This window comes from Anolis sagrei, chromosome 1 (genome assembly GCF_037176765.1).
Source record: "Anolis sagrei isolate rAnoSag1 chromosome 1, rAnoSag1.mat, whole genome shotgun sequence".
Taxonomy (NCBI): Eukaryota; Metazoa; Chordata; class Lepidosauria; order Squamata; family Dactyloidae; genus Anolis; species Anolis sagrei.
In genome coordinates, this window is record NC_090021.1 from 83,112,191 (window position 1) to 83,134,788 (window position 22,598).

Here is a 22,598-nt window from a genome sequence, read left to right on the forward strand (position 1 = left end):
ATGTGGAGTCAAGTCATCCATCCATCATTGTTTTGAGTTGTCTGCATAGATCCTTGTCTATCTTCCCTTCTCAATGAGGCTTATATTCTAAGCTAGCCCATTTGCAGTGACATACCCTCGTAAAGTATTGTATATCTATCCAGAAACTATAATGCAATGAAAAACATATCCTAATGCATTTTGGCAATTAATAATAATAATAATAATAATAATAATAATAATAAACTTTATTCTTATATCCCCCCTCATCTCCCTGAAGGGACTCTGGGCAGTTTACATGGGTACCAAGCCCCATATAAACAAAATTAAAAATTGGCACCAAAATACATTGCTTTACAATAAATTAAACACATAAAGAAAAAACATACAAAACATCATAAAAACATAAACTCATCAACAATAATAACCAGTAGTCAAGCACAGTGGGCATGTTCAGAGCTGAAACGCTGGGGCAAGGGCTTGTGCAATATACTACAAGGGTGGGCTGATAATAAAGTGCAAAAGCAGATATTAAGTTAGGGCTAGAAGGGCCAAGTCGATTGTTGAACCAACTAATCAAAGGTACAATGGAACAACCAAGTTTTCAGGTCTTTCCGGAAGGTAGACAGAGTGGGCTCTAATCTCTCTGGGGAGGGAGTTCCTGAGCCTGGGGGCCACCATCAAGAAGGCCCTCTCCTAGTATTTATAACCCTTTTGATTTCTGAGTATACTGTACTTCTGAGTAAACTTCAGATTTCTACTTCGTAACAGAGGGGGAGAGAGTCGTGCTTGCTTGTGAATTATTTCCAGTCAAACACAAACTAAAATATCAGAAAATAATGACAAATTATATTCTTCAATACTTCATAAATCCAGCTTTCTCTCATCTCACTAACTTCTGTGTCCCCACTTTTTCTTCTGGGTTTATATAGGCTCAAACTGCAGTAAGAGCAAAGAGAGGGAAGCATGCTAGAGCCCAAACTTAATCAAAAGAGTAGGCATTGCTCACCAAACTCCCTATTTCCAGTAGAGCACAATTCAAAGTGACGGCTTTAGCCTATAAAGCCCTAAACGGCTCCAGCCCAGCTTACCTGTCTGAACATATCTCTCGCTATGAACCATCTCAGAAGTGATTGTCTGGGGAGGCCCTGCTCTCAATCTCACTCCCCTCGCAAGCGCGACTTATGAGGATGAAAGACAGGACCTTCTTAGTGGTGGCTCCTTGGCTATGGAACTCCGTCCCCAGGAAAATTAGATCAGCTCCCTCCTTCCTGACCTTCAGGAAGAAAGTTAAAACCTAGTTGTGGGACCATTTGCACAATGATTGTATTTTTATATGTATTCTAGGCACTGAATTGTGCCTTTGCTTTGAGCCACCCTGAGTCCTCTTCAGGGTGAGAAGGGCAGGATATAAATGTAGTAAATAAATAAATATTTTATGAAAGGAGGAGAGGAGCAGGTGTAAACAAAAACACAGGAACTATGGTTTATTTAAAATAAAGTGGCAGGGCAGAGTAAATGAAACAGGCCTGACAGATACACTTATTACCTCTCTAAGCAGGGCATCGGAACCAATAATTGAGTGAGACATAGGGGAACATGTAGTTCTCAGGTATTGCATAGAGAAGATAACAGCCCAAATACAGCTATAAGCCTTCAATCTCAGTCACACTTCCTTAGCTGCGGAGATGTTCCTACAAGAAAGCTATGTAGATGTTGCAGTGTGTCAGAGCAGAAAGCTGCCCCTATATTCTCCTGCACTGCAAATGCTGTGTCCAACTAGGCATTTCTGTTAGATATCTGATTGCTTTAGAATGTCATTACAATGGTGTCGCTTTTTTGCACCACTCTATTAGCAAATGATTAGGATAAGCTTCCTATCCCTAATCGAGCTTTTTCTGGTTTGGTTCTCCCCAGTTTTTTCTTTCTGTTATTGTCCTGATGATCAAAAGATTTCTTAAAACTGACTTTCTTACCTCACCACCACACTCAAAGGTTTTGTGTTTCTATTGCTATTTACTATCTATTTCTATTACATACACCTGCTCATTCATGGGCATAAATGTTCTTAACCACATCACTCTACGCAGCTGATGAAAGAAATGTAGTAAACTCAGACTACAAGAGCTTATGCTACACACATCTTTCTCTTGGGGTGCATCTACAGTGTAGAACGAATAAATACCATGGGAGTTGTAGTTTTACAATAGTGGTTCCCAAGCTGTCGTCCCTGGACCACCAGTGGTCTGCAAGAACGAAAACATGGTCTGTGGCCTCACCATTATTACACTGTTGCCTTGAACGACACGGAAGTGAGAGTGACTTGTCTTGTGAAACCCTCTTATACTGCTGAAACAATGGGGATGGCAGGAAGGGAGAGGCTGACTACCCACGAAAGATTACTACTACCACATCAGCTCTAGATTATTAAACATGGTTTTCTGTGGGCAAGCAGATGGCGACTACTGGATGGCATATGTTCCGTATAGGAAATTAGAGCTGATGTGGTCTATCCAATGCAATTTTCTGAATTAGCATCCCAAATAACCAAGCCGACTCTAAAGTTGACCAAAAACTGATTTGTAACCCTAATGGTACTAATGTTGGAGAGTGATCCCTGGTCAAAGTGGTCCCTGGTCCAAAGAAAAAAAGTTGGGAATCACTGTTTTACAAGGTCATTAGCCTTCTCTGTGCAAGACTACTGGTGCCTTACCAAATTACAACTTTCAAAATTTCCTAGCAGTGCACTATGGCAGTTAAAGTGGTGTCAGATTGCATTAATTCTACAATACAGAAGTAGCCTCAGTTGCCAAGTGCATGCTGATCCAGGCTTAACCAGACTAACACTGGTATGTATGAATTCTACTTAAATTCTAAGTGTATTTCTTTTACATTTGGTGCTGTTTGTTGGGGGGTTTTTTCTGGAAAATAAAAAAAAATCCAAAGAGCACAAAGCATATTTGCCCCACATTAGACAATGTTACAGGATAATAAATTGTAAATGATATTGCATTAACGTTAAGATTTTCAAAACAGAAATGTGGAATAATTTAAGTTTAATGGTAGATTTGTCTGTGGTTACCCTGCCATACCATTAATTTTCCCATGTGTTCTTTCTAAAACTTCCTGGCTGTGTCTATTTTTGCAATGATTTTTAAAATTAGCGCATTGGCTTGTTTGGATGTAATAGCCAAATACTAGACCAATTTGTAATTCTACTTTGACAATATAGCACTTGAGAAAACACAAGACCTAAAATATTTCATATACTGCCATTCTGCCAGGAAGCAATTTTAAATTACTACAGCTTGTCCAATTTGAAGGAAGCACTTGAATCTGAAGGTGATAGAGATTGTGTACACCCGTTAAAGTGATTCAAAAACCCAGGGCATTTCACATTTATATATGCTCTTCAGCTTTGAAGATATCAACTCTTCCAAGTCCTCAACACAGTGCAAAGCAATTGTAAAGCACTGAAGTGTTTCTGATTTGAACAGGCTGCCAAATAGAAAAGTTCCAAGGCTTGAAAACCTTTGTTAGTGTCCAGTTCTCTACCAAACTGTAAGTCAGTCTGCTTCACTATTTTCTATTTTATGTTCACCTCGTTGTACATTTGATTAATAATTTGAATCAAAGAGCAGCATGCAATGTTACAAACAAACCTGGATAATGAACAGGTTTGGAAGAACTGCAATTGTATTGCAGACAAGCAGCAAACTGGAAAAATTGCTCAAGGCAATGTATAAAATTGCTTACTATAAATAACACAACCTTCAATATTAAAAACAAGAAATGTAATCTGCATTCCTGTTGGAAAATTTTGGAAGAAAAAATTAAAGAACACTGTTTCAGTGAATCTATTTACTAATAAGAAAACGCTACAATGAAAAAACCCTTTTTTCAATATTGAAGGTGCTTTTAATGTATTTTGGGTGCTGAAAAATGTTATCCTATGAATTTCATAACTAATTGTAATACAAATTTCATTAAGTCACATCTGACAACACAGAAATATTAAAACATATTGTTAAAAAACATGTGATAGAGCAAGTCTGAGGTCATTTCTGAATTTAGGATGCCAGATTCCTATAAAACCAACATACATTTTTCAAAAAAGTTTTTATGACCCTCAGTTCTGCAGGCCAGTGTAAGCATTATGGATGGCTCTTTTCTATGCTGCTTATTTTCTTAGGACTGGGAAGAAACTGCCTATCAAACAAAGAGTGGTTAGTGACATGGGCTCTATGGATTTCTTGGATATCCTAGAATATGTGCCTTGGTGGCCATATTGCAACTATGTGTAATCACATCTCCCTGTTTTATTTTTATGCTTAATTCCTTCATTGTAGGTTTTCTGCTGTTACTAACCATGATGTGTTTGTACCCATTTCAAGGCATTGAATGTTTGCCTTTTTAATGTGTAAACCACCCTGAGTCCCTCTGGGGAGAGAAAGCGGTCTAGAAGAAATAAAGTTTTATTATGATTATCCAAAGTAATCTTTTCTAGAAAAAATAACTGACCAAGCCGGGATTCAAATCACACAGGCTACCTTTGGCATCTTTTCCTTTTTATGATTCCACTGAACATTTCCAGGGCATATTTCAAAGGGTGGTTAGAGGATTCATTGCAGGAGCACCTTCTCTCCCCCCCCCCCCCCATGCTTTCTTTAAATGAAGAACTCAAGAATGTTACAGGTAAAGTTCTCATAAATTCTTAACAAAGAAGCCACTGACATCATTAAGAGATTATTTGATGGAGAAAACACACTTCCCTGAGCATTTCAGGTAAGAAAAAAGATAGCAAAAGCAAAGGAGCAAGGTAATACATGCAGTCCCCAAGTTACAAACAAGATAGGTTCTCTAGGTTTGTTTTTAAGTTGGATTCGTGTGTAAGTCGGAATAGGTACTTTTTAAATGTGTGTGGGAGGGGGGGGGGAGTTTTAGATCCTTCCCATGGGGAAGGGTCAGCTCCCCTGCTTGTTTTGCTGTCTCTTTCCCTTTTCCAGGAGATTTCACGTCACTTTCTGCCTCTGAGATAATGGGATTTTGAAAAAATTGGCTTGTTGAGGAAATAAGGATTGGTGAGAAAGCTTCAGCTGAGCCACAGTTTTCCCATGATAACTCTCCCAGGTGTGAATGAATGTCCCTTCCTAGAGTGGATTTCTCTCACTCCCTGTTGTCTCACCCCTGTTATTAACTATGAGTTGTGTGTTAGTTGGATGTTTGTAACTCGGGAACTGTCCATATAGAGGTAATATTGTCTCTACCCCACGCTTTTTTAAGACTGTATGGATAAGTCCAGGGCAATTGCATAATATTTATAGCTTTGTCCATATCTTGCTACTTTGCATCTGTTACTGAAGGTCAAATATGGATCTGACTGTAAGATACAGTATGTAGTAGCTATTTTTTCTTCCTCAGCTATTAGTAGTTCCTGGCTCTTGGCAAATGGATGTCAGATACATTGCACTAGAAGCTGTCATTTGTGGAAACATATTAAACTAGCACACAATGAGCCTATTAGAGAAAGGAAGCCTGAGAATCCACAATTATAGCTGTCCTGTGAAATCAGTACACACACACACACACACATATCTCATATAGGAAAGCCCTAAAATTTGTTTTCAAATCACTTGCAAGCAACCAAACAGAAACTGTTTTATTCTCATATGCTTCTCACCACAGTATTTTTGGTTGCCATGGTGTGTTTGAAGATAATTCTAAACTCCTGATCTTTTTTACATCTTTGAGTTATTTAAGGCTTGACATGATTTCCATGTCTGCTTTTCTCCACCACTGATTGTGAAAAACATTGCAAACACATACTCTTGCCAGCACAATCACAACCAACATGGGGATAATGAAAAGACAGAATTGCTACTATTTCTCATTCAAGATGGTTGCATGAGGAAATCTTGGCTCCTGGAACGAACTAGAATCAGCTCAAGTCCATAGGAAGTCAGTTACAGCACCTTCCGTGCAATGCAATCAAGATAAATGACACTGCACTCCACACAACTTTTATTAGAATTATAGTCCTTGCCTTGGCTATCTAGGCTGCTTAAACTTATAATCAAAATGATGAGTAGCCTTTTTTGAAGTAGCAGGCCTCTCTCAAATCTCACTATTTAAAAGAGGGAGAATTCAATGGCCTGTAAGGTACTTTTCCCCTTGCCAAACATCCTGTCTAATCAAGACCTGAGGGTGGCCTTGGTCTAACCTGGTTCACAAGGAGGCCACTGCTCTGCTTTTGTCACTTTCTTTCTGTTTGAATAAGGTTGCCACTCTTTTTCCTTCTCCTCTTAGAGATGTGTGTGGGAAGCAGTTTCAGTGCCAGATTTAGCGTATCTTTCAAAAAGCCAAAGACCTTCCAAAAATGCAGGCAACATAACACCAGCCTTTGACATATTTCAGGTCATTACTGTTAAAATTTCTAAGAAGTATGGGCTCGCTGGAAAAAAGAGGGGGATTTGCATAAGGCCCAAATCCTACACTTTACTATCCTTGATATATCCATGGAAGAACTTGGAGATAAATCTGACATGTCTCATAGCTTAATGTCCTTGAATTCTTTCCAATTTTGGCTGAGCTTATCATGTGGAAGGTTTAGCACAGGAACAAGATGCTGTTCCTTGCTTTGAATCATGTAATCAATCAACCAAGAGGGCATAGTTTGAAGGCTGTTCTGTACAGCTTGCCTGTTAGCAGTGCTTTGCAAACCTGATACATTCCAGACACAGAAAAGACTACAGATACACTGTCTCACTTCCAGGAAGAAATGTTTTATACACTGCCCCCCAACACAAACTGCAATCTGAACCTGTTTCCAAAAAAACACTGGACACTTTGGAATATTCTACAATATAGGAAGCATTGAACTCTGTTTCACAATTCACATTTTGTTCCTGTTCATTTGCGATCATTGGGTCTTTCCCCTTTGCAGCACACTATGGGAGGCTGGGCAGATGGGACTGTAGCCTTGAATGAAGCCTCGCGTCCCAAACTATGAGCATCCACTTATCAGCAAGACCCTGGCTTTGCTACCCTTGGGGCTTACTTGATGCTCTGAGGGCTACAGATGTGTGGCAATAGGTCTCTCATCCACAGCTAGATTTGAGAAACCAAATCACATTCTCTGTTTTAGTTAGACTGAGACAACAACTGCCCACAATCAGCTGGTCCCTCCAGATCAACAGAACCAGAGAAAGTGTCTGATACAAAACGTAGGTCTGCGACCCAACACTCTTACTCTTCTTCTCCTATATGATGTTTAACATCTTTGCTTGATTAAAAAAAAAAACAGTGGAAGTTCAAAAGCTGGCATGAAGTGCACAATTTTTTTATTTCGCTGTTTGGTCAACATGGCTATCGCTGAATATATTTGATATAGTAACAAAGGGATCAGATGAGCTCTGCCAGTGGATGTGGATTACACCTGCTGTCCAGAAATTAGTTGCCATCATTGCACCTTATTTATTTATTTAAAACATTTATATTCCGCCCTTCTTACCCCGAAGGAGACTCAGCACAGCATATATATGGCAAACATTCAATGCCAGGACAAGAATTCATATACGCATACATAAACATTAAAAACATTTACCATTATTTTCCGGCCTATAAGACAACTGGGTGTATAAAACAACCCCGAACTTTTCCAGTTAAAATATAGAGTTTGGAATATAAGACCACCCCTCTTCCAACGCACACCGAATAAAAATTTTAAAAGCATCAGATTTGATTTCAATATGGTAATTTTCCTATTACTGTACCTCCTTCTCTGCCTCTCAGATCTCGCACATGCGCACCTGCACCGCTTCACTACAGTCGTCAGGAGCGAGATCTGAGAGGCTGGGAAGGAAGTACAGTAATAGAATACAAGGGCAGCCCAGACAGGTAAAAGAGATGTGTTTTTCTGGGCCCAGAGCCACTCTATCTGCAGCTTGCTCTGCCCTTCACTTACACCTTCCTGGTGAGGCACCCCTTCACCTCCCCATTTGGACCGCATTAGGTCCACGAATCCTGATGAATGGATTTTCTTCTACTGTACTTGTACAGCATCACCCTTAATACTTTCATACAGTCGCTGCATACGGCAGGGACGCGGCCACTACCATTTTTGAGCTCCCCCCCCCCCCTCCACCATATGAGGCAACCACAGATTCTCCAATCCGGATTGGAAGTTTCAGCACCTGCTCTATAAGACGACTACCTGTGTATAAGATGACTCCCGGCGTAAAAGACGACCCCTGACTTTTGAGAAGATTTTCTTGGGTTAAAAAGTAGTCTTATATGCAAGAAAATACGGTTTCTCAATATTAAAATACACCATTTAAAACCGCCCTGGTCATCTGCATCGAACCTAACTGGCCTGGTAACCTTTCCGATTGCTGCTTTACTGCCCTTGAATTCCTAAGAGGTGATTCCCCCCCCCCCCCATGCTTATAAGATTACAATGTATGCAAAGTCTAGGAAATGACCTCATAGTGCTCTGTCTCTCCCTGTTCAGTATTAGGCTTATTGTTTTAGGATTAGTACATTGTCTTGGATGGGGTCTGTTTTCCAAGCTGATGTTCATCCTCATCCAGGTTGAAGATGCTAATCTTCCCTTTAGTTTCAGTTTATAATAATAATAATAATCATCATCATCATCATCATCATCTTTATTTATATTCCATCCTATCTCCCTGAAGGGACTCAGGGCGAATTCCAGACATAAAAGGCAAACATTTAATGATGCCTGAACATAACAACAATACACCCATAATAGCGAAAATTAACAGCCCAACATATAAAAGTAAATTATAACTTAACAACTAGAATTACATAAAAATGCAAACTATTATATCAGATATTAAACAAAACATCAACATCAAACAGAAGCATCAATTTCCCAAAGCAAACAGAGTTCCTTGGGGGAAAATTAGACTGATCATTGCTCAATATATCTATTGAGGTAATGGGGTGAACAGGACACAAAATTTTGAACTCGGAAACATATATCTATCTGTGGCCATATCATTGTCTATTAAGTGAGAACCTGTGCTTCATCAACTGGATGGGGATCATATCTTGATCTCAAGTAATATATTAGTATCAATGTGACTGACTGATGGGTTGTTATGGGGGAAGCTGCATATCATGGCTGTATCATGGCATGGAAAGAATTATTATTTCACTGTGCATACAGTATCTAATGTCACTAATGCTGCCCTGAGTCGCATTCGAGCTGAAAAGGGTGGGATACAAGTGTGATAAATAAATAAATAAATAAACAAACAAACAAACAAACAAATAAATGCTGTTAGGGCTGGTTCAGGCCTTCTGCTTTTTTTTTTGCTGTCCACAATGCAGCTTTTTCTGAGCTTTTGTAGACATTCTTGGCTTGATATTCTCAAGTAGGAAAGTCAATATAGCCAGGAGGGCAGCAGGACAGTAGACATTTTCTTAAAGAAGCTAAAGGTTGTTTGGTGCAGAACTCATTTTCTTCCATCAGCCTGTATTTTTCTACTCTGGCAGAGTTTCTCTTTTAGACCAGGGCTGTGGCATTTGCATGACATGTACTGCAACCCTCCCATTTGGCTGAAGTTTGTGCTATCTACCTCTTGTATCACCTGGGGTACTAAGGCAGATGAGCTGACATTGGAGATGCTACCACAGGCAGAAATGAGGTTGGTGACAGCTGACAATGGGGTGTGTTCAGTAGCAGAACACATTTTAGTATTTTCTCTGGGTCAGAAAAAAACCTTTCTCCAAGGCTTTTAACTGTTTTTTTTTTTTTTTGTTTTCAACTTCTAGCTTTATCATAAAGTTTTACTGCTGATTTTACAACACCTTTTTCTGCTTTTGTTATTTTATTGCTGTTTACTACTTCATTATTAATGTTCTGTTACCTTTTACTGAATTCATTTTGTAATTGTTATATTATTTTCTCCAGGCCAATATGTATGTCTGAAAATCTTTTTAATAAAAACAAATATTTATCTTTATGCAATATTAGATTGTCATTCTTTCCAGACGAGTGGGATGGAAAAATTTCCAGTGGTATATTTTGCCATAGTTTATTTTTCCACATTATAATACACACACTTATGTTTGTGCAAAATTCTCAAGAGTTGTTATAATGCCATCAGTTGTGTTAGATGAGCTCAATTTAAGACAGTTCTAGTTATTCTTCTAAGGACATGGAATATACAATGGGGAACTGAGAAATGAAATATTCTACTGGGTTGTTGTAGGTTTTTTCGGGCTGTATGGCCATGTTCTAGAGGCATTTTCTCCTGACGTTTCGGCTGCATCTATGGCAAGCATCCTCAGAGGTAGTGAGGATGCTTGCCATAGATGCAAGTGAAATGTCAGGAGAGAATGCCTCTAGAACATGGCCATATAGCCCGAAAAAACCTACAACAACCCAGTGATTCTGGCCATGAAAGCCTTTGACAATACATTGAAATATTCTACTACCATAATCTCCACATAACGCTTTTAATGTGTTTGAATGTAAACATTTAAACCACCTGTAGTAAATCAGGTAACATTATTTATAACACTGTAGAATGTTCCTACTTTTTCCAGTTGTATTTTTTTTCTGGAAAACCCATACCACTGGTTCTCTCTCTAGGCTAAGTTACTTTTTTGAACTGCAAAGCCAACAATGCTGGTTGGATACTCTGGGAGTTGTAGAAAGTCCTAGTCTCTGCTTTAATGATTAAATTGCCAATTAAAAACATATTTAAAAATACAAAAATATTACCTTTAGATCACTTCCAGGTAGGGTACCAATCCCATCCTTCCAGTCCATTACACTAAACACGTCAAAATCTTGTCCACTTCCACTTGAAGCTGGTTCAGTCATGGTGATTATACTGTAAAATAAGAAGCATAAGGAAAATGTTTTCACTAATCCAATTGCACATTACGATGCTTCTTCTTCACCACTATACTTTCCATGGTTTTCACAATACTTGCCTGCCCCTCAATAATTATAATGCTTTGTATCATAATCAAGAGTTTGGAGATGCCTTGTTAGAAGAAAATCTCACTGCAATTGAGCTCTCCAGAGCCCATTAGAGTGCATGCTGAGCAGAGTGGCGATTGGGGGTGAAGGGAAGAAATGTGATTTATTGTTGAAACCACAAAGTTTGTCTTGTTACAAGGGTCTCAAGATAGAGCACAGGTGGGGATGTCTCTCTACTAGTATAATCACTTCATACATCATTTTACCACCATATTAATTTGTATGTGTACCAGTGTTTTCCAAACTGGTCATTTTCAGATGTTTTGGGACTAGTCCCAAATAAACTAGATCTACTGAATTTATAGTATTTACCTAAGTCAGCAGGAGATTCAATAGGTAAATCTCCACTGGAACTTGCTGCTGCATTTAAACCTTGGCCTACCAAGTACATCAGTCTTTGTAACAACAACAAAAGGTTTAAAGGCGCTGTTATCACCTCAAGATTAGTGGACAGTTTATAGCACCATTATACAAACAAAACTGCCAGACACTTATTTTTGGAACTGCTTCAGGTGATACACAGCGTTGTTGAGATCCTAGGCATATATAAAATCCAACTATTTCCCAGATCTGTGTCCATCCTTAAATTAAACATAAGGGATTCTTGTAAGTTTGAAACAGAAGTAAAGAACAAAATAGCAGTTACTTATGAACTTTATTTGGGACAAACTAAAACATCTAAAAAACACAATTTTGGGAAAAGCTGGAATACAGGTTTGCAGCAATCTCTGCTATGTGCTGTTCAAGATTTCGATTGCACCAATGAGTGTGAAAGCAAAGAAAATAATCCCTGGTTCACATTTTTTGAAAAATGATGCTAGGCACTACTCAAATCTGTCTTCAAGTGAAGTATATCTGGTACAACATATAAAATTAATTTGCAGCTCAGTTCATACGCAACTGCTATATCGTTCTGTACTCCTGTTTCATACTTAACAAGGATCACTTATGTTTAATTTAAGGATGAAGACAGATCTGGGTAATTGTAGGATTCTATATCTGGCTGGGATTTCAACAACTCAGTGTATTCATCTAAAGCAATTCCACAAATAAGTACCTGGCAATTTTGTTTGTATAATGCTGTTCTGAACTGTCCAATAATTCTCAAGTGATAATGAAGAGCTTAAAAAATATGGTGCTTTCAGAATAATGGCATGTGGCTGGCTACTACATCCGGCCAATTTAATGCTTTTAGGATGCTACTGCTTTTGAATTCGTGAAACAAGTATTAGCAAAACAACAGAACATGTGAAGAATGTTAATATTTCCTGGTGTATATTATGAAACAGTAAACAAATCTCCATCTTATTTTTCTGCATAATCAGCAGGTTATACAATTGCTTTATTTATAGCAAACTAAGATTTGCTGCCTATTTAACACTATTATAAATTATATGTGCTGTAAGCAGAAGCCATTACTATGAACAAGTTTCATCAACCTTTCATTTGGGTGTATTCTGCTGGATTTATTTTAGCTATGAAAACTTTTTTTGGGGGGGGGGGGGAAGAAATATACCTTCACTTGATATTATGACGATAATTTAAAGTGAAAATATTTTTAAATATATATTTTTTCACAAGTCCCCCTGATCAGGACCACAATCTGGCCCCAAGGCAAGTACTGGCTTGAACAAACATAATATGAAAAACCACTGGACTAGAACTTTCCAAACTGTGTCACAACATGCTAGTGTGTCGACTGCAGTGTGTACGTGGGTCACATAAATGTAAAGAGAAACTTCTGAGTTTATGTGAAATAAGCAATAAAACACATATTTTAAAGAATATAAAAAAGGGTTTCATGAGAGCTATTGTGTTCCCATACATTTAATTATTACAATTTATGTACATGTCCATATCTTTTATAAGGGGTTTGAATTCCTGTGTCACAAAATGATGCATGTCTCTGGGGCAGACCAAACATTAAAAAGAGTGAGGTAGTTGCTCTCTCAGTTCACTTTCTAATTAGCTTGGAAAGTTACTTTTTGAAACCATCTGCTATTTATTTATGCATTATTAAGTCTTTTTCCACATATGTTGCAATTGATGTTGTAAAACAATTTAGTTCCTTTACATTGTTTGCTTCTTTTTTAAAAAGAAAAACAAACCTTAAAGTTTGCTAAACAAATGCTTCAGAAATTGGAAACTTTCAGCATAAACAAACCTTCCAACATTTCATAGAACATGTGTGGCTGAGCAGTATCAGTGTGGTATATCTAGCAAAGGGTAAAAAACACACATGCTAGAAGAAGATGCAACAGCTGTCTTTTGCACGGGTCTAGTAGGGGAGGCGGGATCCTACAACATTGATCCCATCAACGTTGCCATATAATGAAGCTTGAACTGTATTATAGGGCTTTAGCACAGCGGGTTAAATCGCCAGCTGCAGAAAATCTTGCCGGTCGAAAGGTTGACATTTCAAGCCTGGTTGGAGTCAGCCCAGCTTCTGCTCATTAGCAGTTCAAAAACAGCAATGTGAGTACATAATTAGGTACCTCTTTGGTGGGGAGGTAATAAAGGCGCTATGCGGACATGCTAGCAATTCAATTGGGAGAGCATCTAAGGACAACAAAGCTCCTTGGCATGGAAGATGAAGCATCAGTACCCCCACCCCCCAATCCGAACCCGATGGCTAGAGTCGAGCACAGCCTCCAGATGTCCAAGATGGAAAAGCTGAGAAGCCTTTACCTCTGTTTATGTACTGCCTGTCTTTGCTAATTGTATGACGGCATTGAATGTTTGCCATATATGTGTACTGTAATTCCCCTCGGGGAGACAGAGCGGAATATAAATAAAGCATATTATTATTATTGTTGTCAGTGTAGACTCATATAATGCAAACTGAACTGCATTGAACTGGATTAGATTTACACTGCCATATAATCCAATTCAATCTGCATTATAATGGCTATGTAGATGGGTCCTAAAACTAATTTAAACTGGATTAAAACCACTTGATTTAAATGGCATTATCATCTACAACAATTTGTTACAGTTTTATATTGTTTTTATATTGCTTTCAATTGTGTTGTTATTTGTTTTATCTGATGTTTTAATTGGTTAAAGTGTTTTATGTGTGTGTTTTAATTATAATCTTGGGCGTGTCCCTTGTAAGCCACCCGAGTCCCCTAGGTATAAAAATAAAGTTGTTGTTATTATTATTATTATTATTATTATTATTATTATTAAACTGTCATGGTTCTATGCTATTAACTTGTGGAATATATAGTTTTGTATGCTCATATTCACAATTTATAACCAGCCTGAAATTTTCATCTAACATATTAGTTATTACCGGGCCCTCTTTTAAGAACAGTTTGTAACACAACCTGACAACATTGGCCCACTAACCAACTAGGCACTACTTTTTAAGTTCCTGTTTCAGTGCTACTGCATTTTCCCAGCATTCAGAAAACAGTATATTATTGCCAGGATAAGTCAATTCTTCGTTCTTACAGAAGGTCCACTGCAATATCAAGTGCTGTAATAGAGCATCTAGTCAGTAGTGTCAATAATACAGCTGAGCAAAATTCCTATTTGGATATACTATTATCATCTTCCCAACAGCATGACTAAACCTGCCAAAAGAAAATGAACTGGCACAGGAATTCAGTAATCTGAAGGTAAAATGGGAAGAAAGCTCTCTCATATATCTTCCCATGGCACACTTTCTTTCTTTCTCTCTCTCTCTCTCACACACATATATATACAAAGAGAATTCATTTTTAGACTCTTCATGGCTAAACTAAAAGGCATCATAAAAGAGGTAGACTATGCTAGGTATTCACCAGCTCAAGGAAGCGAGCACTTATCTAGCTTTTTTTAAAAGATAAGAGATGAAAGAGTAACATAGCTAAACTATGACATCAGAGCTATCACTCCAACCTGTTATTCTTGATTATGACTTGTAGGACTATCCCAAAACGCTAAAATGATATAGGAGAAAACTTGGAACTAAGCATAAGGGTGCTTCCACCTAACCACATAGCCCAGACTGTCAAGGCAGATAATCCACAATATCTGCTTTGAACTGGACTATCTGAGTCCACACTACCATATAATCCAGTTCAATGTGGATTTTATACAGCTGTGTGGAAGAGGCCTAGATCATGAGTGGTCAAACTATGGTTCAAGAACCCGCATGCAGCTCTTTGATATACAATGTGTGGCTCACAGAAACAGGTTGTTGAGCTCCTTCTTGCATTACACGTCCTATAAAAGGTAAATGGAACTAAAAGAAAACCTTTCAAATTTTATAATTGTTTACCAGGTAGAAAGAGAGAGTCACATGGGATAAAATGTATTTTTAATGTTCATGATGTGTACAACTGAGTATGGGATTAAAGAAATTTTGGGATTAGCAACTATTATAGATGAATTGAGCTGCAGAATCAGCAATAATACAAATTGGGACTGGTAATATTAGTTTAGCTTGCATTTACATGATTGTGTGGTTTGTGGCTGGATCTACACTACCATATAATGCAGTTTCAAATAGCAGATTAACTGCATTGAATTGGATTATGACTCCACACTGCCAATTAACCTGTATTTCGAAACTGCACTATATGGCAGGGTAGACTCAGCTTGTATTGCTGGCAGCAAATTTAGGCCCCATATACACTGCTATCTAATGCAATTTCAGAATGGAAATTAACTGCATTGAACTGGATGGCAGTCTAGACTCATATAATCCAGTTCAGTGCAGTTCAATCTGTATTATATTCATCTACACTGACCATATAATGCAGTTCAAACTGCACTATATGGCAGTATAGATGAGGTGTTAGTGGGGATTAGTGGTTTCATTTCTTTAGAAGTGCCTGTATTTTTGTGAGATGGTATCTGATTAAAATATTCCTAATTTCATTAACATTTTTCTCCATATGCCGACCACACATATACTAAGACAAATATCATTTAAACATCTCTGGTTTCATCTATTTTGAAATTTGGCAATCACATTTAATATTAATGAAATGCAAAATGGCATGTTTTTCTTAGGGCCCTTCTACACTGCCATAAAATCCAGATTATCATATCAGATAAACCACATTATCTGCTTTGAACTGGATTATCTAAGTGTACATTGTCATATAATCCAGTTCAAAGTAGATAAGCTGGATTTTATACAGCTGAGTAGAATTGCTCTATAGTAAATATAGTTAAAGCACTAATTAAATAGAATTTTGAAAACAATTCTGTGATTACTGAAAGCAAAACACCCTAGATTGATGTAACAGGTATCTAGCAACTATTTGCCTAGAGCAGAAAGTTGTCTCTATCTTTATTCTTGCCATCTTGCAGTCATGTGAATCCCCAAATTTTGGGTTTCACTTTTTAAGATTAATTCGACCGAAGAATGAAACATCTGCTTTCACAGTGAGCATGCAGTTCTGCAATTGAATGCCCATATCAGATGCAAAGACATGCTTTTTCAGATGTAAATTGTGTCATTACATATTTTTAATTCATATTTATCCACCTATTGGATTTATTGGGTCCTAGAATACAATCTAAACAGGCTTGTTTCCAATATTGTTTCCTATACAGAACAATAGAATGTAGAAATGTACGATATATGTTATAGCCAAACACATGAAAGCTGATATTTCTTTTTTTTAAGTTAACACATTGTCAGAAAAATAATTGCCTTGACTAAACCTTCACATATATCTTCTCTTGGAGCTCACTGTATTTGACAAAGGGGAAAAAACTCTTTTTGTGGGCTTGAATACAGAGAAGATGAAAGAATGTGGAGATTTAGATCTAAGCGCTCCTGTTACACACATAGGAAGAAAAACTAGCTAATGAAAGAAGTGCCTATAAATAGCAAATAACATAAAATATTTTTCAAAGAGTGTAGATACTATTGAGATAAAACCACATACTGCAATCATATACTCAAGATGTGTGTGATGGCACAGTCAATGGAACACGTAAGATTTCAGCCTACACATATTGTATAAAATAATTAAACCATTTTGTTCCTTAAGTACAGTAATGCACAGCTTTCCCAGAAATGTTCTGTGCTGTTATATGAACAGTCATGAAAAAATTATAGGCAATACTGTTAAGCTTCAATGGAAATAGTAAAAGCAGAGTATTTTCAGCTTTGGGAGGATATGGGACTTTAGGACTGTGTTTTACAATATGGTATTAAGAACTGAGAACCTGATTTCACCTTCATTCAAACTGTTAGTAGCTATCAAATAAAAAATAGCAATCACAAATATATGTTCATCAGACAATGTTAGGTAATTACTGGAAAGTGTGAAACAGACATCAAATTTCAAGCCTACAGAGAATTCTTGTATTATTATTATTATTATTATTATTTTGCATCACCTTAAACAATATTTCAATGGATGCAATTTGTGCGTTCAGCTGTGAAAATTCCATTCCTGTATTTTAGACAGAAATCCTGGGTGTTTCTGCAATGATAATCAATAACTAATACAAGCTATTAGCAGGAAAGAGGGTCCATTCTTATTTTGGTCTTCTGCCCAAACCTCACCGACCACAATCAATGTTAAATTAATTTTATGGGAGAAGGGGAGGATACATCCAGAAATTATTTCTAGAAGAGTCCAACTTGGAAAGTATAACAGCCCCAACTGGAAGAATGAGAAGACTCTACTTAGATGGATGAACCAGGATAATCTATTTAGATTAAACTGTAAATCATTCTAATCAGTGCAAGAGCCAGGCAGATAAATAGGTAGTACTGTTGCTATCCACAAAAATAATTGGATCTTTTTACCGTTACAACCACAGGATTCCACTTCATCTGCCTTGCCTGCATCCTATGGAAACCAAAGGCACACTGACACTATCACAAATATAGTTGCCATGGCAATATCCTATGGAATCCTAGGATTTGTATTAAATGAGGTCCTAGAGCTCTATAGCAGGGAATTCTAAACTGCTAATGCCAGAATCCCATGAGATGTTGTCATAGCAGTTAAACAACAACAACAACAACAACAACAACAACTTAATTTTTGTATCCCGTCTCCATCTCCCAGAAGGACAAGCCCAATCAACATAGTTAACATAGGGTTGTTTTAGGTTTTCGGGCCATATAGCCATGTTCTAGAAGCATTCTTTTCTGACATTTCACCTGCATTTATACCAGGCATCCTCAGAGGTTGTGAGGATGCCTGCCATAGATGCAGGTGAAATGTCAGGAGAAAATGCTTCTAGAACATGGCCATACAGCCCGAAAAACCTACAAAAATCCAGTGATTCCAGCCATGAAAGCCTTCGACAATACATAGTTAACATAGTTAATAAAGTTCATAAAACAACATCATAAAATAATATAAAAAGCAACATCATAACAAAGTATAAAGTTGAATAGAATAATAGAGTTGGAAGAGACCACATGGCCCATTAGCCTAACCCCCCGCCATGCAGGAAAACCACAATCAAAACACCCTCGGCAGGTAGTCATCCAGCCTCTGTTTAAAAGCCTCCAAATAAGGAGTCTCCTCCATACTCTGAGGCAGAGAGTTCCACTGCTGAACAGCTCTTACAGTCCAGAAGTTCTTCCTAATGTTTAGGTGGAATCTCCTTTCCTGTAAATTGAACCCATTGCTCTGCATTCTCGTTTCCAGGGCAGCAGAACACAAGCCTGCTCCCTCTTCCTTATGACAGCCTTTCAAATGTTTAAACTTGGCTAATATGTCTCCTCTCAACCTTCTCGTCTGCAGGCTAAACATTACTTTAACAGATTTAGCCCTAGATTTCATGATAGCTAAGATAGTACTATCCAAGAGTGTGTGTTTGGTTCAGAGCATGTTTCCAGCTCCATTTTATCTCTGGGGGAAACCAACATGTCTATTTTTTTGTCACAGTCACATCATCACATGCTTAAATATATCATTATTATCTATACCAGTGGTTACCAACCTTTTTTTGACCAGGGACCACTTTGATCAGGGACCACTCTCCAACATTCGTACCAAAAGGGTTACAAATCGGTTTTTGGTCAATTTTAGATTCGGTTTGGTTAATTGGGCTGCTTATTCAGAAAATTGCATTGGATAGAGCACATCAGCTCTAGTTTCTGATACAAAACATGCCATCCAGTGGTCACAATCTGCTCGCCCACAAAAAAATCATATTTAATAAGCCTCGGGACTATAAGAGGGTTTTACGAGATCAGTCACTCTTGTTGCAATACTGTAGTAACAGTGAGGCTACGGACCATATTTTAGTTCTTACGGACCACGGTCCATGGACCACAGGTTGGGAACCACTGCTCTACACAAATCATAGTTTGGGTTTATGTTGCTACAAGTTCTACAAAAGTAATCTCTTACATTATATCAATGATTTGCAGCTGAGTAGTTTCTAGATAGCTTTGTCAGTTTCTAATGTTGTGTTTGGTCCCATCTACACTGCCATATAATCCAGTTTCATAATGCAATTTAACTGCATTGGACTGCATTATATGAGTCCACACTACCATATAATGCAGTTAAACTGAATTATGAAACTGAATTATGAAACTGTGTAGGGGGGGGGGGGTCTTGGTCAAATATTCCTACCAATGTCTTGGAACACTTATTTAGAGCTTACTTTGCAACTAACACATTATTAATTTGGTACATTTTAATAACTAAGTTTGTAAACATTTGAATAACCTTAATCCTCACTTTATCTCTCTGGTTCTCAACTGCCTAACATTACACATTAAGGACGTAAATAATATTCACAAATTTTCTCATTCTTGACAAGAAGACATGATAACACATCAGGAATCTCACATACTGAATCATTTCTCTCATTTTGAGATTTTCTGTGGAAAATTTGTTTAAACAAATGAAAACATTTTTGCACAAAAACAAGTCTCCCACACAAAAAGTCTTACTGAAAGTCCTGAAACTTGAAAAAAAATATCAAAATGTGCAAAGGCACTCATGATACATGCTGCTATGTGCTATGCATTATATTTTATTAACACACACACAGTCAGACATACTATGATCTTCACAGCTCTTATCTTGTGATTTTAAACATTTACAATCCATCACCAACAAAGGCGAAAGTGTGTTATAACCAATAACACCAGATATAAAAGTCTAGTCACGTCCGACTCTGGGGGGTGGTGCTCATCTCCATTTCTAAACCGAAGAGCAGGCATTGTCCATAGACACCTCCAAGGTCATGTGGCCAGCATGACTGCAAGGAACACCTTTACCTTCCCACCAGAGTGGTACCTATTGATCTACTCACGTTTACATATTTTCGAACTGCTATGTTGACAGAAGCTGGGCCTAACAGCAGGAGCTCACCCTGCCTCCCCCTCCCCCCCCGCCAGATTTGAATCGCTGACCTTTTGGCCAGCAAGTTCAGTAGCTGAGTGATTTAACCTGCTGCACCACTGGGGACTCCTTAACACCAGATATACTGTATACCAAATCCAGATGCCTTCATATGCTGAAATATAACCATATAACACTGCCCACTTAATTTTTTTCAATATTTCATCATATAGCTATATATAGTGTGGGATTAATGGATTCAAAACTTGAATGACATTTTATTTTCTTTATATGCCGCCCTATTATTAACTCTCTAAACCTGACTTTTGTGGTTTTAAATTTTAGAGTATTGATATACTTAAATACTTTTCCATATATGGTGCTCGTACCACTCAAAATACCATAATGTGTCAAGAGTCAAACAACAGCTATAACTGCCCCAACAGTTAAAATTTGATGATGGCTTAAAACTCAAAGGGATACTAAACACAAAACTTGGAATTTAATTTAAAACACAATCTAATATATGTCTATTCGGAGCTAAGTTTTGATGAGTTCTAAGTTGCATGGTATAGATTTGGATCTAAAGACTGCCATTTATTTATAAGCAAGCTCCCCTAAACGCCACAGGCCTACATTTTTGCAAAGAACCACGTTGTACACAGAATCCATTATTGTGGTTGACACAGCCAACAGAGAAGTTATACCTCACAGATGTAAACTATTTTATCTCAGGATATATCAACACTGAAGGTTGCTCCACTTTATTCTGGTACTATTTTGACTCTTTGCTTTACAAACACATTTATCTTTCATATAGTCTCCCTTGCACAAATGCCATTTATTATATATATATATTCACTGCATCCATACGCTATACGTTTTTGTTAGATGAGGAAATTTATTTAGAATTGCTCAGGCTGACATTGATAGTTTTCCTTCTGATTGGCTTGAACCAAATAAATGTTTGACTGGTAGTACTTGCAATTGTTAACATTTTTCATACCAAATTCCATGTATAATGTAACAAAAAGAGCAATTTCCCCAAAACAGAAGATGTTTGCCTATCGATTCTGATACCACATAAGTCTAAACCTAAAGCCTACTTAAGATTAATTCATAAATATGCATTCTGGAGAAAAATATAGTGAAATTCAGTGTCTGTGTGTTCACATGATTGATGGATCAGGCCCAAAACCTTACTACAATCCTTGCTTGTGGCCATTTAGATAACATGATAGGTTTAGTGACAGTTATCAAGCATGCAAATCTGTAGAGGAAGATAGAGAATAAAACTTTAAATTACAGTACAGATATACAGATGTACTCCTTCAGAATACACACAAGGCTGAATTAAGATTTTTAAATTAGGATTACAGGAGGTCCTCGAGTTACAAACATGTGATTTACATATGACTCCTAGTGACAAACAGGAATAAAAACAGCAGAAAGTAAGTGGAAATCTACCCCCCCCCCCCCCGAAGGAAAATTCAATCCTATGAGAGTTGTTCATGGGAAAAAGTGTCTCCATTGAAGCTTTATTGCCAATCCTTGTTTCTATGATAAACCAGTATTTTCAAAATCCAAGTGTCACAGGAACGTGAACAGGGGCACAGACAGCAAAACAAATATTACAGGGTGTTAACACTTCCCTATGCTATGGGCCCCCTTGATAGCACAGTGGGTTAAACCATTGAGCTGCTGAACTTGTTGACCGAATCCGGGGAGCAGAGTGAACTCCCACTGTTAGGCCCAGCTTCTGCCAACCTAGCAGTTCAAAAACATCCAAATGTGAGTAGATCAATATGTACCAATTCTACAGGAAGGGAACGGTGCTCCATGCAGTCATGCCGGCCACACAACCTAGGAGGTGTCTTTGGACAACGCCAACACTTTGACTTAGAAATGGAGATGAGCACCATTCCCCAGAGTTGGGCACAATTAGACTTAATGTCAGGGGAACTCTTTACCTTTATCTATGCTATACAAAACTAAAAAAATGGCTGGAGTTACACTTTAAAAAAACTGAACCTTTTCCATACAAATTCAATTTAAGAAGAAACTTACAGTACCTATCTTGTTCTTAACCTGGAAACTGCCTGTATAATAAAAAATATGACCTACTGCAACTATTGTAGAAAAGGACACATCAGCATACCTGCAAAACTAGGAGTGTGTGGAGAGGGATATCCCCAGAAAGGAACAGCAGCAAGTTCTGAGAGAATGCCAAATCTAGTCCTTTTCCTGTAAACCACAAAGCAACCTCAAATCACTCATTTACATTTCTATTCTAGGTAGAAACACCTCATAGTACAAAAAACATCTCACAG

The 22,598-nt window shown here is 37.7% G+C and overlaps 1 protein-coding gene across 3 annotated transcripts in view; it reads right to left on the reverse strand.

Annotated features, from left to right (window-relative positions):
- Window positions 1-22,598, reverse strand: part of L3MBTL3 (L3MBTL histone methyl-lysine binding protein 3) — a 90,675-nt gene that overhangs the window by 53,464 nt on the left and 14,613 nt on the right. For 2 of the 3 annotated variants that reach the window (XM_067466775.1, XM_067466772.1), the window contains exon 2: window positions 10,733-10,844. In XM_067466775.1, the coding sequence (XP_067322876.1) occupies window positions 10,733-10,834 (102 nt within the window). In that variant the 5' untranslated portion in view covers window positions 10,835-10,844. Of the gene's footprint in view, window positions 1-10,732; window positions 10,845-22,426; window positions 22,513-22,598 lie in introns of all 3 variants that reach the window. The other variant, XM_067466774.1, reaches the window with a different exon arrangement.